Source organism: Ranitomeya variabilis, chromosome 1, assembly GCF_051348905.1.
Source record: "Ranitomeya variabilis isolate aRanVar5 chromosome 1, aRanVar5.hap1, whole genome shotgun sequence".
Taxonomy (NCBI): Eukaryota; Metazoa; Chordata; class Amphibia; order Anura; family Dendrobatidae; genus Ranitomeya; species Ranitomeya variabilis.
Window position 1 is genome coordinate 537,058,207 of NC_135232.1, and position 14,840 is coordinate 537,073,046.

At 46.3% G+C, this 14,840-nt stretch overlaps 1 protein-coding gene across 3 annotated transcripts in view; it reads right to left on the reverse strand.

Moving 5' to 3' along the window:
• Nucleotides 1-14,840, reverse strand: part of HMG20B (high mobility group 20B) — a 550,570-nt gene that overhangs the window by 427,653 nt on the left and 108,077 nt on the right. For all 3 annotated transcript variants that reach the window (XM_077254578.1, XM_077254572.1, XM_077254566.1), the window contains one exon: nucleotides 10,760-10,859. In XM_077254578.1, the coding sequence (XP_077110693.1) occupies nucleotides 10,760-10,859 (100 nt within the window). The remainder of the gene's footprint in view (nucleotides 1-10,759; nucleotides 10,860-14,840) is intronic.

Below are 14,840 nucleotides of genomic sequence, written 5' to 3' on the forward strand. Positions count from 1 at the left end.
TTAATGTCCTCTGGATTATAAGGCAAACGGAGTCTGAAATCTCTGGGCACTACTAGTCTCTTCTCCGCTTCCTGCCATTCTTCCAGAATCATGGAACGGATGTGGTTGTTGACTGGAAAAACCTTTGTGACCTGGGCATGTAATCCGCCAAACATTTCATCCTGGATCGAGGTCTCCTCTGGCGTGTTCTGTAACTGCATGGTGTTACAAACTACATAAAGAAGTTCATCTGTATCTGCCGCCGAGAAGAGATATCTCTTCCCTCTGCCCAATGATCCGTCTCTTTCCTCCTAGTCTGAATCCTCCGAAATTTCTCCTTCGGAAGAGGGACTGGACTCTCTTGGCCTTTTCCGTGATGTTTGCGGTTCCGACTGGCTTGTCTGGAGAAGATTCAAGCTTGAGATGGATGCCTGAACCTCTTGACGAATCATCATACTGGTTAATAATGCCGTCTGTTCATCACCCACAATTTTAGCTGTGCATGACTTGCATAGTGGCTTCCGCCAATTTTCCGGAAATTTAGCAGCACATATCGGGCATTGATTTTTCCCTGATTTTTTCCTCTTGGATGTGGGGATAGGAGGTTCTGCATAGGATAGATAGAAATACATCGGGATTCCTTTAGGTAGGGAAGTAGAAGGAGGGGTGAGCATTGTGGTATGGCTTAGTATAGCCTACTCACGTGCCCCTGAAGCTGGTCAGTCCCCTCAGGTCTGGCTGTTTCCTCCATAATGAGGACAATTTACCATATAGCCGAGTGCTCCTTTGTCAGGATGGCCGGCGGCATACAGACCCCCATAAGGTTTTTATATAGGATTTACCTGGTTGATCCTGCCCTCCTTACCGCGTCCCACGCGGTCTGACCGTGCTGGAAGGCCTCTCCTGAGGCCGGCGCCGGCATCCCTCTGTCCGGCGCTCGTCGCAACCGGAAGTGACGCGGCCGTCGGCCGGAAGTGACGCGGCCGCAGGTCCTGGAGCCAGCAGCGGCTGCCGTGCTGAGAGCGCTCGCCGGGAATGGACGTGGCCGCATGCTGGGACTGACCGCTGGAGATGGCCCCCGCATACACCCCCCCAGCAAACAGGCGCCCGGACCGAGAGCCCCCAGTATGGAGGAACGGATTCGATCCCAGGAGCAGCGCTACACTGGGGAGGCTGAGGGACCCCCCCATCGCAGGTATCAGCCGCCGATATCTTGCGGCAGGGAAGGGAAAGGCTGGGCCCCCCGATCCCCACCATCTACACAGCACCGTCGTAGGAAAAGCTTGCCGTTCCTATCCACAGTGGGACAGGAAAAACACTGGTGGGTGGAGTAGGGAGGGTCCTTTTAACCGCTTGTTGTTCCTGTCCCACTGAGGGTAAGAAGGACGTCCTCCAATGGTGCTGTCAAGATGGTGAACTGGAAAATGTGGTTTTAGCCCCAAGTTTTGAATTTTTCTAAGGGCTAATAGGAAAAAAATGGACCTGTTTGTTGTATAAAAAAATAAATAAATAAAAATTTCTTGAGTGTGCCAATACCCTATATCTAATCATGAAATATTTTTCAGGCACAGTGCAAAGCTCAGAAGGCAAGGAGTGCCAGATTTCACTGTCATAGTTTGCAGGTACCATAATCCACTGGGAGAGCCCATGAGGTGCCAGAACAGCAGAAACCTCCATAAGTGACTCCCATTTTACAAACTACACCTCTCAATGAATTCATCCAGTGGTGCAATGATCATATTGACACCATGGGTGTGTTACAGAATTTTATACCATTGACCGGTGAAGAAAAAATAACTACATTTTTACCACCAGAATTTACTTTTAGCCCTAGATTTTAGATTTTCACACAAGAAGTGGGTAAAAATGGCAGGAAACACCAAAGTTACTTACCGGTAGCCGGTTTTTCCGGAACTCATGACGGCACACCTGAGAGAGGGGATCCGCCCAGTCAGGACAGGAAACCCTACTGAAAATAAAAGGGCGGTACCTCTCTGTCGCTTCAGTTGGTTTTCAGAGTATGAGAGGCCCCCCTGGTTAGTACACATGGCAAATCCATCACCACAACATATGAACTAAAAACACCCAAAACTATAGTGCACACCGAAAGGGGTGATAAAGGAGGGGGGGGGGGGGGAATATAAAGGTGCTGTCATGGGTTCCGGAAAAACCGGCTACCGGTAAGTAACCTTGGTGTTTTCCCTTCCCCCATGATGGCACACCCGAGACCAAGTGTAGTCTTTTGTAGCATGAAACCTTAGGGAGGGACCACCGCTTGAAGTACCCTTCTACCTAAGGTTAGGTCAGCAAAGGAGGAAAGGTCCAGTCGGATCAGATACTGGCCTTGCAAATTTGGTCAATCGATACCTCAGCCTTTTCTGCAAAGGAGGTAGCCATGGCTCTGGTGGAATTTGTCTTGATGCCATCAGGAACCGAAGTGCCACTCGCAGAGTAGGATAGACTAGTGGCCTCCCTGATCCATCTAGCAATGGTACTTTTAGCTACCCCGCACCCTTTTTAACTACCCTGAAAGGCTACAAATAGGGTTTGGTCTTTCCTCCACTGACTAGTCATGGTCATGCATTGTAACATAGATCTTCTTACATCTAACATATGGAACTTTTGTTCCCAAGGATTTCTAGGATTATTACAAAACGATGGTAAAGTAATCTCCTGACTCCTATGGAATTTTAGGACCACCTTGGGGAGATCCCCCCTGACGCCACAAGGGCACGCCCATTCCCAGCATGCCTTGCGAGTGACGTCAGATGGGCGACCCGGAAGCGGCCGCCGCACCTGGATGCCAGCAGAGAGGAGGGTGGCGTGGCAGCCATGGAAGGAGCCCGGCCATCCGACCGTGCTGCACAGACGCCCGCTCGGACGCAAAGCCCCGGAGGACCCGCGGATGGCGCTTTCAGTACCCAAAGACCGACGCACAGGCACTGCCTGTTCTTACACGCTGGGACGGGTAATGGGTAAGTGGAAACTGCTCTGCCGTGTTCAGCACAAGGGTCCCTGTCAGGACAGGAAACCCAACTGAGAAAAAAAGGAGCTGACAGCACATCAGAAAAAATGATGCACGCTCGAAGTCCACAGACCCAATTGGACGTAGTAACTCCAAAATAAAATATGGAACAGCATCCAGTCCACGTGAAAGATTGAAGAAAACTTTATTCCGCCATCATAAATGATGGCGGAATAAGTTTTCTTCAATCTTTCACCTGGACTGGATGCTGTTCCATAGGAAACCCAACTGAAGCGACAGAGGTACCGCCCTTTTATTTTCAGTAGAGTTTCCTGTCCTGACGGGAAGGGGGAATGGGGGAAGGGAAAAACTTGTCCCACAATTTCTACTGAACGTGGCAATACCCCATATGTGGCTGTACATTACTACTTAGCCATACAGAGAGACCCGGGAGGAACTGAGCTATTTGCCTCCTGGAGCGCAGATTTTCCTAGAATATAGTTTGCGGACTCCATATACAGAGCTCCTAATTATCAGAAGAGCAGAATCCCCCCCCCCCCTCAAGTGACACGATTTTGGAACTTATAACCCTTTAGGAATTTATTTACAGGTGTAGTGACGATTTTGACTTCATGAGTATATTCCAGAAACAAGCAGCAATGAATGGCGAGTGAAAATTGCAAACTGCCATTGCAGTGACCACTTTTTTTTTCCCCCCAACTTACAGTGGGGGAAATAAGTATTTGATTCCTAGCTGATTTTGTAAGTTTGTCACTGACAAAGATATCAACAGTCTATAATTTTAAGGGTGTGGGCAACCTTCCCGAGCAAGGAGAGACTGCGGAAGTGTGCTCGGGGGAACAGGAATGTGATGCCCCTAGCGCCCTCTAAAGCGGGGAGGTGTGAGGGACAAGAGAATCCATTTGGGATTTTAAGTTCAGGACATCTTTCTTCCACTCCTGAAATGTGCCCCCACCCTGGGGATTCCACAGGCTCATTGTTTTCTTTTAATTAAACGAGCTAGGACAAGTTCTTTTGAAGCAGTTAACACAAGGGTGCAAACTCTTTTGCAGCTATAGAAACCTGAACCTCTTTGTGTGACCAAGCACATGGCACAGCAAGGCTATGAGGTATTGAATATGGAAAATGACCTATAATAACAGAATGCAATATCTCCAAGATGAGCCAAGCACATATTCCAAATTGGCGTTCCTTTCCCCACGTGCACATATTAGTTAGCCACTTGTAGCACTCTGGATTATGGAGTTATAAAGCTGTTATGATCTGGTGACCTTGGAGCCGCATGAGACTTTCTCTGGAGTAGGTGGTACCTGTACTGACCGCAAACCCTAAACTGACACCGCAACTAGAAGTAGCCGTGGGGTGTACCTAACACATCCTAGACACCTCGACACAGCCGGAGGACTAAATACCCCTATAGATGGAAATGGGAATTATATCTTGCCTCAGAGCAGAACCCCAAAGGATAGGCAGCACCCCACAAATATTGACTGTGAGTATAAGAGGAAAGACACACACGGGCAGAAAACAGGATTTAGCAAAAGAGGCACCTCTAGCTAAATAGAAAAGGATAGGACAGAGTACTAAGCGGTCAGTATTAAAATCCTAAAAATATCCACAGCAGAAAATACAAAAATACCACATCTAACTAAAGACATGGAATGTATATCTGCGTCTCCTGAGAATCCAACATGACTGAAAAATCCAAACACAGTCTAAGCTGGACAAATAAACACAATGAATTGCACTGAATTGTAAAGCACACAGCATGTGTGCTGCAGAGGAAAAAACAGAAACTTATCTTAGCTGAATTGGCAGCAGAGCAGGAGGAACCAGACAGAGATGTAACACCTCCAAGAACAATGGACAACTGGCAAGGACTAATGGATCCTGCACACCTAAATAGCCCAGTCAGAGCTGCAATCAGCAGAAACACCTGCCCAGGATTGCAACCCAGAGGCAACTGCACTACCACCAACAACCACCGGAGGGAACCCAAGAGCAGAATTAACAACATAAAGCATAGCTAGCAATAACACGGGTCTGCAAAAAATAATTTTTCAAGAGCTGTTTTGGTTATTCCACATAATCTTTATGTTTTTAAGTGCGCCGAATCCAAAAATGACCTCCGTTTTGTCATAGGACATCACGTTTTCTGCCAATTTAAGTAACCATGTTAAATAAGACAATACCTCAAAATAAATGAAAATAGACTAAAAAAATGATTTTCATCAAACATTTGTAATACAAAATTAATTTTAACTGCAATGAGCTCACTAACACACACTAAAATCGATTCTTCTTCCCTGTGAGGCTTCTCTTGGTACATTTACGCTTGTGAGTATCATCTGGAATGTCTCTCTGAAGCATCCAACAGTAGTCTGCCATCATTGTAATGCTCCATCTTCCCTGGTATCTTCTTTCCATCTCTTTAATGTCCTGGTGGAATCGTTCACCTTGCTCTTCACTCACAGCTCCCAAATTTTCAGGAAAGTTGTCAAGGTGGGAATGGAGGAAATGCACTTTCAAACTCATCAGGCAACCTAAAGCTTGAAATGACGATTTTTTTTGTAGTCAGGGTCTTTGTTATTTCCTAAAATTTTCTCTACGACCTCTTTAAATGCAAACCACCTGTTAGGGGTCGAGTTTTCACCTCTGCACAAGGGGAATCTCGGGCCATCTCCGCTGCGGTCTCCCATTCTTCTTCTGCCGCAGTGGAGCCTGCTCAGCGGAGACATCGGTCCCAGCGTCTCGCTCAGTCTGACTTTGTACAAAGAGTTACTGCTGCTTTTCCTGCTTCTGCCATGGAAGTCAGTGCTGGGCAGCGGCGAGCAGACGCTTCTGGGACTAAGTCCTGCTTTTCTCGTTCTGAGCATGCCCAGAGTAAGATCTCTCAGTGGAGATCGAGGGTCACATGATCAGATACTGCAGCTAAGGCCATTGGTCCTCCAGGAAGGTCCTGTAGGTGCTCATGATCTATGGCAGCCTCTCATTGGTCCTTCTAGGAAGGTCCTGTACGTGCTGCAACTATTTAAGGCTCGCATGGCCGCACGGCCATGCGCTAGTATTGTTCTATTTTATGTGCTTTGCGCCAGTGTGGTCATATGAGTTTGTGTTCAGGGACCCGGCTGAAATAAGCCCCTAGAATGCTGGCACCTCCGGCGAGGAGATTTTGTGTTTATGTATTCAGGGACCTGGCTGAAATAAGCCCCTAGAATGCTGGCACCTCCGGCGAGGACTTTGTGTGCATGCATGACCACTGACTGCTCTCAGTTGAGTAGTTAGCCTGTGCCACTGTGAAGTCTAACAGGGTGCAGTGCTTTGAGTTTCGGCTACTCTGTGAAGTAACAGGGTTAGCTCATACCGCCATATAGTTCCGCCGTTTGCTAGCAGCAGGTTCTCCTGCACGGTGGACCCCGGGCTGCGAACGCATCTATTATAATAAAACCTCTATATTTACTCGGTGCGTTCCGCTAGCCCTAACACCACCCTTCTTTTTGAGGATGCGTCATGGCATTGATAAATTCTTGATCAGCTATAAGCCTTCTAATGTCTGGTCCGATGAACACACCTTCCTTCAATTTTGCCTCCGAGAGGACTGGAAACTTGGTGACCAAGTAAAGTATTTGAAGCATTCTCCATCTTTTAGAAGTGATTTTACGAATTGCTTCATTAATCCAAATTTTATGTGGAGAGGTGGTAGAAGAACTTTATGGGGAGGAACCAAAGTTTCTCGGAGGACATTTTTTCACCAACTGTGAGCACCCTCGGCTGCCAATTCTTCTTGGTCCAGTGATTTTGTCGGTCTTGACTGTCCCATAGACACAGAAAACTAGGGTATTTGGTATACCCAGCTTGTTGCCCGAGCAGCATGAGCAAGACTTTCAAATCCCCGCACACTTGCCAACTGTGGTCTTCATATTTAAGTTAACGAAGAACCAATTCCAAGTTCTCGTAGGTTTGCTTGAGGTGTACAGAATGACCTACAGGGATGGAAGCATAAAAACCGCTGTTGTGGAGTAAAACTGCTTTGAGACTTCTTTTTGAAGAATCTATAAAAAGATGCCATTGCGCTGAATCATATTGGATTTTGAATTGACCCATCAAACCTTCGACATCGATGCAATAAACCAACTTATCCTCCTCGGCAAAATAAGGAACGAATTCGTTTTCATGATGTCTGAACCATGAAAAAGACACTCCTGGCAACAATAAATTCTTGCTTTTGAGCCTTGATCAGAGTAATTTAGCGGCATCTTTGGGAAGATTCAAGTCTCTTACCAAATCATTCATCTCCTCCTGGGAAAACAATTTCGGTCTTGTATCATCTTCAAAGTCAGAACTTGATTCATCATCTGGTTCAGGTATGACTCCACCTTCATCGGAGCTAGTTATCTCTTCCAAGGTAGCAGGGGCCTTGGGTACTTGTATATCTGTGCCATGGGGGATGGGACGAATTGCTGAGTGAATATTGGGGTATGAAATGGAATGCTTCCATTTTGAATTATACCCTTTCACAGCGCATGAACAAAAGTAACAATTGTCAGTATGGTTCTTTTGCTCTCGCCAAACCATAGGAATCCCATAACGGAAAGCTTTTTTCTTACCCTTGAACCAATTTCGGAGGTCCTCAACACACCGTTTGCACACTTTATGAGGCGCCCAAGCTTTATCTTGATCTCCAAGCTTTAGTCCGAAATAAGCGAAGTATACTTTTTTCACAAAGTTTGTAATATTCAGCTGTTGCTTCAATACTGTATATTCACCACAAATGTAACAGAAACTGTCAGAATTAATACACTTCCGCTGAGCCATAATGCTAATTTTGGGAAACACGGTTTAATATGACGAGCTAACAAAAACTGAGATGAAAAAGTGTGAACAGGCGAGAACCAAGAAAAAACAATTGAATCAAGCCCTAGCATGTCAGAGCCTGCTCGTTCAGCTTGCAACATGTTGATGCTGGTTTCATTAGCTCACTCTGAAAGTTCTTTTCTTTGAAAGTTATATTTTTTTGGCATTGTATATCTTCAATGCATTGATGTGAATTAATTAATAGTAATTTTGGCTTTCAAAACCCTAAGATAAAAAAAAAACAAAAATTGAGAATATACTAAATTTGAAGAGAATTTTGCATTTTGTATCAAATCCTGACGTCCAGGATTTTTTCCTTTTTCAGCACACCAAAATACATGGAAATTAAATGAAAATAATCAAACAGCTTTTTAGTCGCTGACCTGTGTAATTACATATGGTAGTCATATTTAGTCTACGCGCAGCTAAAATCCAGCGGAATCCAGTGGCGATTCAACCAACCCATGCAGAGCTTCGGGCGCAAAGATATGGGCCAGCCACAGTTCTAGGCAGAAAATCATATTCTCAGAAATTGGAAGAGAGAGGCTGCACAACCCAGGGGTGGGAGCAGATGTGTGAGGTAGCAGCCTAGGAGATATAAGGCAGACCCTCATTTTGGACTGAGTTTTTCTGATGGCTGGAGGATACATTTGCTGACATAGCCCGGAAAGCCTGTAACTAATATTTGGACCTGTGATCCATCAGCGCCTCCCTGTGGTCACATGCTACATAACACAGTAATTGCAACCTATCTATACCCTATCCTTGTACTACACTCCTGACTGTAAATATTTGCTCTTGTATGTATAGCTGTATTTTCTAGTGCGCCTCTTCGGCAATTAAAGGGAATCTGTCACCTCAAAATTAGCCTATAAGCTAAAGGTACCTTCACACTAAGCGACTTTGCAGCGAGAACGACGACGATCCGTGACGTTGCAGCGTCCTGGATAGCGATCTCGTTGTGTTTGACACGCAGCAGCGATCTGGATCCCGCTGTGATATCGCTGGTCGGAGCTAGAAGTCCAGAACTTTATTTCGTCGCTGATCACCTGCTGTCATCGCTGGATCGGCGTGTGTGACACCGATCCAGCGATGTGTTCACTTGTAACCAGGGTAAATATCAGGTTACTAAGCGCAGGGCCGCGCTTAGTAACCCGATATTTACCCTGGTTACCATTGTAAAAGTAAAAAAAAAAAACAGTACATACTCACCTTCTGATGTCTGTCACGTCCCCCGCCGGCGGCTTCCCTGCACTGGATGTGTCAGCGCCGGCCGGCCGTAAAGCAGAGCACAGCGGTGATGTCACCGCTGTGCTCTACTTTACTGCCGGCGCTGACACATTCAGTGCAGGAAGCTCTGAGCAGCAGCGCGTAACCCTGTGGACGCCGGGGGACGTGACAGACATCAGAAGGTGAGTATGTACTGTTTTTTTTTTAACTTTTACAATGGTAACCAGGGTAAATATCGGGTTACTAAGCGTGGCCCTGGGCTTAGTAACCCGATATTTACCCTGGTTACCCGGGTGCTGCAGGGGGACTTCGGCATCGTTGAAGACAGTTTCAACGATGCCAAAGTCGTACCCCTGATCGTTGGTCGCTGGAGAGAGCAGTCGGTGTGACAGCTCCCCAGCGACCTAAACAGCGACGCTGCAGCGATCGGCTCGTTGTCTATATCGCTGCAGCGTCGCTGAGTGTGACGGTACCTTAAGGCTACCGGCATCAGGGGCTTATCTACAGAATTCTGTAATGCTGCAGATAAGCCCCTGATGTCACCTGAAAGATAAGAAAAACAAGGTAGATTATACTCACCCACGGGTGGTCCGGTGCGGTCCAGTCCAATGGGCGTCGCGATCCGGGTCCAGAGCCTCCCATCTTCATGCGATGACGTCTTCTTCCTTGCTTCCGTCGCAGCTCCTGTGCAGGCGTACTGATCTGCCCTGCTGAGGGCAGTATAAAGTACTGCAGTGCGCAGACACTGGGAAAGGTCAGAGAGGCCCGGCGCCTGTGCACTGCAGCACTTTGCTCTGCCCTCAACAGGGCAGATAAAGTACGCCTGTGCAGGAGCCATGGCAAGAAGCAAAGAAGAGGACATCATCGTATGAAGATGGGAGGCGCCGAAACCGGACCTGCAATGCCAATCGGACCGGACTGCATCGGGACCGCCCCGGGTGAGTATAATCTAACTAGTGTTTCTTATCTTTCGGGTTACATCGGGGGCATATCTACAGCATTACAGAATGCTGTAGATAAGCCCCTGATGCCGGTGGCCTTAGCTTATAGGCGAATTTTGGGGTGACAGATTCCCTTTAAGTATAAAATTAATCTTGGGCTGCTCTTTTATCTCGATTCACGAATCCCCACATCCGCACGCTCCATTGGTCATATTATAAACTACCCCAGGGTTGGTTCCTGACCTGAGATAAGCCTGCTGTCGGACGGGGCTTATTTTAAATGAAGAACTGGTGGCAGAATACCGTACGGTTTTAGTGAAGAACTCTGGCAGTGACGGCCAGGAGGTTTAAATATATATCCCCAGGCTGAACTGGTGATATATATTCCCCCTTACTGGGAGCGCCTCACTAACTCGTACCTATAAGGGAAGCCTTTCCGGCGACTATTTGCCCGCGGTGTAGTTTCCTGACTGACCCCTTCTCTTCCCTCCCCCGAGGTGAGTGAAGGAGGGTCCCCCTTCCCCTCCGAGATCCCTCCCAGGTACAAAAAAAACCCCAAAAACACCAAGTTCTCACATGGCCATATTGACAGGAAAAAAAAATTATGGCTCTGGGACGAAGATGTGACGGAAAAAACGGAGACGCAAAGCAGAAATACCCATGGTCCTTAAGGGGTTAAGCTAAATCCACATATCGGATTTATCTACCAAAAATCTGTGAACCCAGCCCAACATGCTGTATTCTTAAGTTGGAGTGGAGGGGTGGTTACCTCTTCTTCAGTGCCCTTTTCTCCACTTGGTCTGGATCCAACCTTTTCTTGTTTCACAGCTACTAGAAAATTGGCGCTGTGTGATTTGGACATCGGATGCCTGGAACATAAAAAAAAAAAAAAATACAGTTGTAACACTTGAAGTTGTTCTATATGGCAATTTCCAAGTATAAGAGCACAAGTATTGGGGAAGGGAAGGGGGAAACAAAAAACAAACAAAAAAGTGACTTTTTAACAATTTGCTGTTAGCGTTTAATACCTTTCTCAGCACTGACAGTTTTGATCTTCCTGACAGCACCTCATTTTTCAAATTGCACTTTATTAGTGGTGAATTTTGATTGACAAGATTTACCTTTATGTATAAAATTGCTCTTTTTTTCAGTAGATTTCAGCTATTTTTAAACTTAGTTTTTATGTCCTTAAAAGCGATAAACATACAAAGCAGTCATGCCACACAGTAGGTAACAACATGTAAAGTCATAAGTACAGTGATGGCTGTTTATAGTTATAGGATCTTGCACAAGAATCAAAATCTTATCATACTACGCCCCAATCACTCTTTTTTTACTAACCTACTTAACCTGGTAACAGAACACGCTCAAGGCACCACAATATTTTGCAGCGACTCCGATTGTATGATTAAATTAAAACTGGACAGGTCCTCTAACCCCAGACAAATCGCTTCCCAACAACTCCTCATCCTTTTGCCTCCTTCCATAAACCATTCTCTCTCTACCAATGGGTTGATGTCTGGAGAGAAATGCATTGAAGAGTTAGAGATTATACTTCTTTCTTAACCACCCTACTCTGTGTTCACTGGGATTGATCATATATTTGTCCACCCAACATTGCTTCTATTTCCATTCTACCCACTCCATGGCTGGACCATTTTTCTATCCCTCTAGCCTGCACTTCACTACACCCACACTCATGGTTTTTCAATTGGACCCTTAATGACTCTTTACGGTCCTACCCAGAAATCTTCTTTAGACTGGTAATTAGTTAACTGAATACTTGTCCTTGACCCAACAATCCACGTTTTCGACAATTTCTCTTTGGGAGGACCATAAAGTGGTCCTGAGGGGAGTTTGCATTCAGGAAGCTGCTCAAAGAAAAAAGACCGGTTGGCCAGGACTGCAGATCTAGAAAGTACGGCAATATTTCTTCAGTTCCAGGTGAAAAAGCCTCATCAACCTACAGACCTTGTCCACGTGTTCTGTGAGAACCAAGTCTAGATCAGAAAAAGCATTTTTACGCTAGTCCCAACAGTGCGTCTGTACTTTAAATAAAAATTACTCCCAACTTCCCAGAACATAAAATGCCTTCCTTCACCCAGAGCGCCAATCTGTTTATGTACGGAATCTGGTACAATGGCTAAGCCACAATGTATTGCCCATTAATTTATACAACATCTTACTAAACTATATGATGACCCTCTCTCTATGAAGATTGAATATGAACAATTCCACCACCTTGCTAAATCTCCTAAGCAAAAACAGTCTCTCCTACATTAGTTGAAGCCGCCAATCAGCAGTTTAAAGGGAAGATGTCACCAAGAATAACTTTATTGGGGAGGGAACAGTGACCATACCAAGAGATGCTTTACACTCACACACACACACACACACTCACACGCGTAATTGTTCTGACAAGAGCGGGCAGTAGAGAGCGGTTTGTGACAAAAACATAACAGTAGATGGATCTGTGCGCCCTCTGGCTGTGATCTTTGACAGTGGGCATAAAATGGGCCCAGCCACACTGACAGCTTCAGTATCCATGATCTCTAAACTAAACAGTCCAACTCGTGTGATCAAATTTTAGTTTGATTTCTCTGATTGAGGCCAGGGTCACACTTGCGAGTTCAATGCGAGAAAACTCGCACGCATCTCTCACCTCAATACCCGGGCACTGCCGCCGGCACTCGGAAACGGAGTGTTCAGCTACATAGAAATACATGCAGCCACACACTCCAGTCCTGAGTGCTGGTGGCAGTGCCAGGTATTGATACGCGAGACTCGTTCGAGTTTCCTCACATTGTACTTGCAAGTGTGACCCGGCGTAACATAGATCTTAAGTTTAGAGAAAATCATAGCCCAACACCTCAACACAGGCTAGAGTGATCTATTTCACACAGATCAAGATGGTTATTTTTAAACACGGAGATTTGCCTCAGACAAAATTCGTAGAGTCACCCATCTCCAGGCCCGGATTGCTAATCTGCCCAGCCGGGCTAGCGGCCCTGTAATAAAAGGTGGGCCACCGCCGACCCTTTAAATCAGGGGTGAGGAACCTCCGGCCCACATGCGGCCCTGTCCCCAGAGTCCGCAATGCTCCGGTGGCATCCCAATCCTGACAGCTTTCGGCCGTTTCACCCCCAAGTGCATGCAGAGTTCATTACAGAATGCTGAGTGCACATGAATGACGACACCGGGGTGGTAGCACCCAATGCTCTCCCATCCTCCTGTGCTGGAAGAGGAGCTGCTGCCAGAGAGTCCAGAGAGATCTTTGTGCCGGCAGCTGAGCTCAGTGCCTGTCTGCAGGTGATCTGTGCCCCTCACCAATGTACTCCTCCAGCTATGTGCCCCAATATAATCTCTGTGCCCCCCTGTGATCTCTGTAGCCCTAGCTACAGTGGGGCAAAAAAGTATTTAGTCAGTCAGCAATAGTGCAAGTTCCACCACTTAAAAAGATGAGAGGCGTCTGTAATTTACATCATAGGTAGACCTCAACTATGGGAGACAAACTGAAAAAAATCCAGAAAATCACATTGTCTGTTTTTTTATCATTTTATTTGCATATTATGGTGGAAAATAAGTATTTGGTCAGAAACAAAATTTCATCTCAATACTTTGTAATATATCCTTTGTTGGCAATGACAGAGGTCAAACGTTTTCTGTAAGTCTTCACAAGGTTGCCACACACTGTTGTTGGTATGTTGGCCCATTCCTCCATGCAGATCTCCTCTAGAGCAGTGATGTTTTTGTCTTTTCGCTTGGCAACACGGACTTTCAACTCCCTCCAAAGGTTTTCTATAGGGTTGAGATCTGGAGACTGGCTAGGCCACTCCAGGACCTTGAAATGCTTCTTACGAAGCCACTCCTTCGTTGCCCTGGCGGTGTGCTTTGGATCATTGTCATGTTGAAAGACCCAGCCATGTTTCATCTTCAATGCCCTTGCTGATGGAAGAAGGTTTGCACTCAAAATCTCACGATACATGGCCCCATTCATTCTTTCATGTACCCGGATGTTGTGGATTCTGTTTGTGGGCTCCCTCTGGTGGTTACTGCTGGTACTGGGTGACTTTGGTGGGTTGCGGCCTTTGGTTTCCACCTGTCCATCAGAGGCTGGGTGTTTCCTATTTTACCTGGCCTTTCTGTCATTTCCCTTGCCGGCTATCAATGTGTTCAGATGTGCTCTGTTTGGTTCCTGCCTACCTGCTCTCAGATCTTTCAGGATAAGCTAAGTGCTGATTTTCAGTTGTTTGGTTTTTTGTCTAGCTTGCGTAGAATGTCTCTATGCTAGCTGGTAGCTCTAGTGGACTGAGGTTCTCCCCATGTGCCATGAGTTGGCACATGGGTTCTTGTAATCTCAGGATGGTTTTTTTGATTAGGGTTTTTTGCTGACCGCTCAGTCCCCTTTTGTATCATTCTGCTTTCTAGTTTACAGCGGGCCTCTATTTGCTAAAGCTATATACATCATCTCTATGTGTGTGCCTTCCTCTCATTTCACCGTCAATACATGTGGGGGGCAACTATATCTTTGGGGTTCGTTCCTCTGGAGGCAAGTGAGGTCTTATTTTCTCTGCAGTACTAGTTAGCTCTTAGGCTGGTGCGTGGCGTCTAGAACCAACGTAGGCACGCTCCCTGGCTATCTCTAGTTGCGTTTGTCAGGCGTAGGGCAGCGGTCAGCCCAGGTTCCATCACCCTAGAGCTTGTCCGATGTTTATTGTTATTTGCTTGTCCTGTGCTATCCCTAGCCATTGGGGATTCATGACACCCGGATCAGTCGTCCTGGCCCCTTTGCAGAGAAACAGCCCCAAAGCATGATGTTTCCACCACCATGCTTTACAGTAGGTATGGTG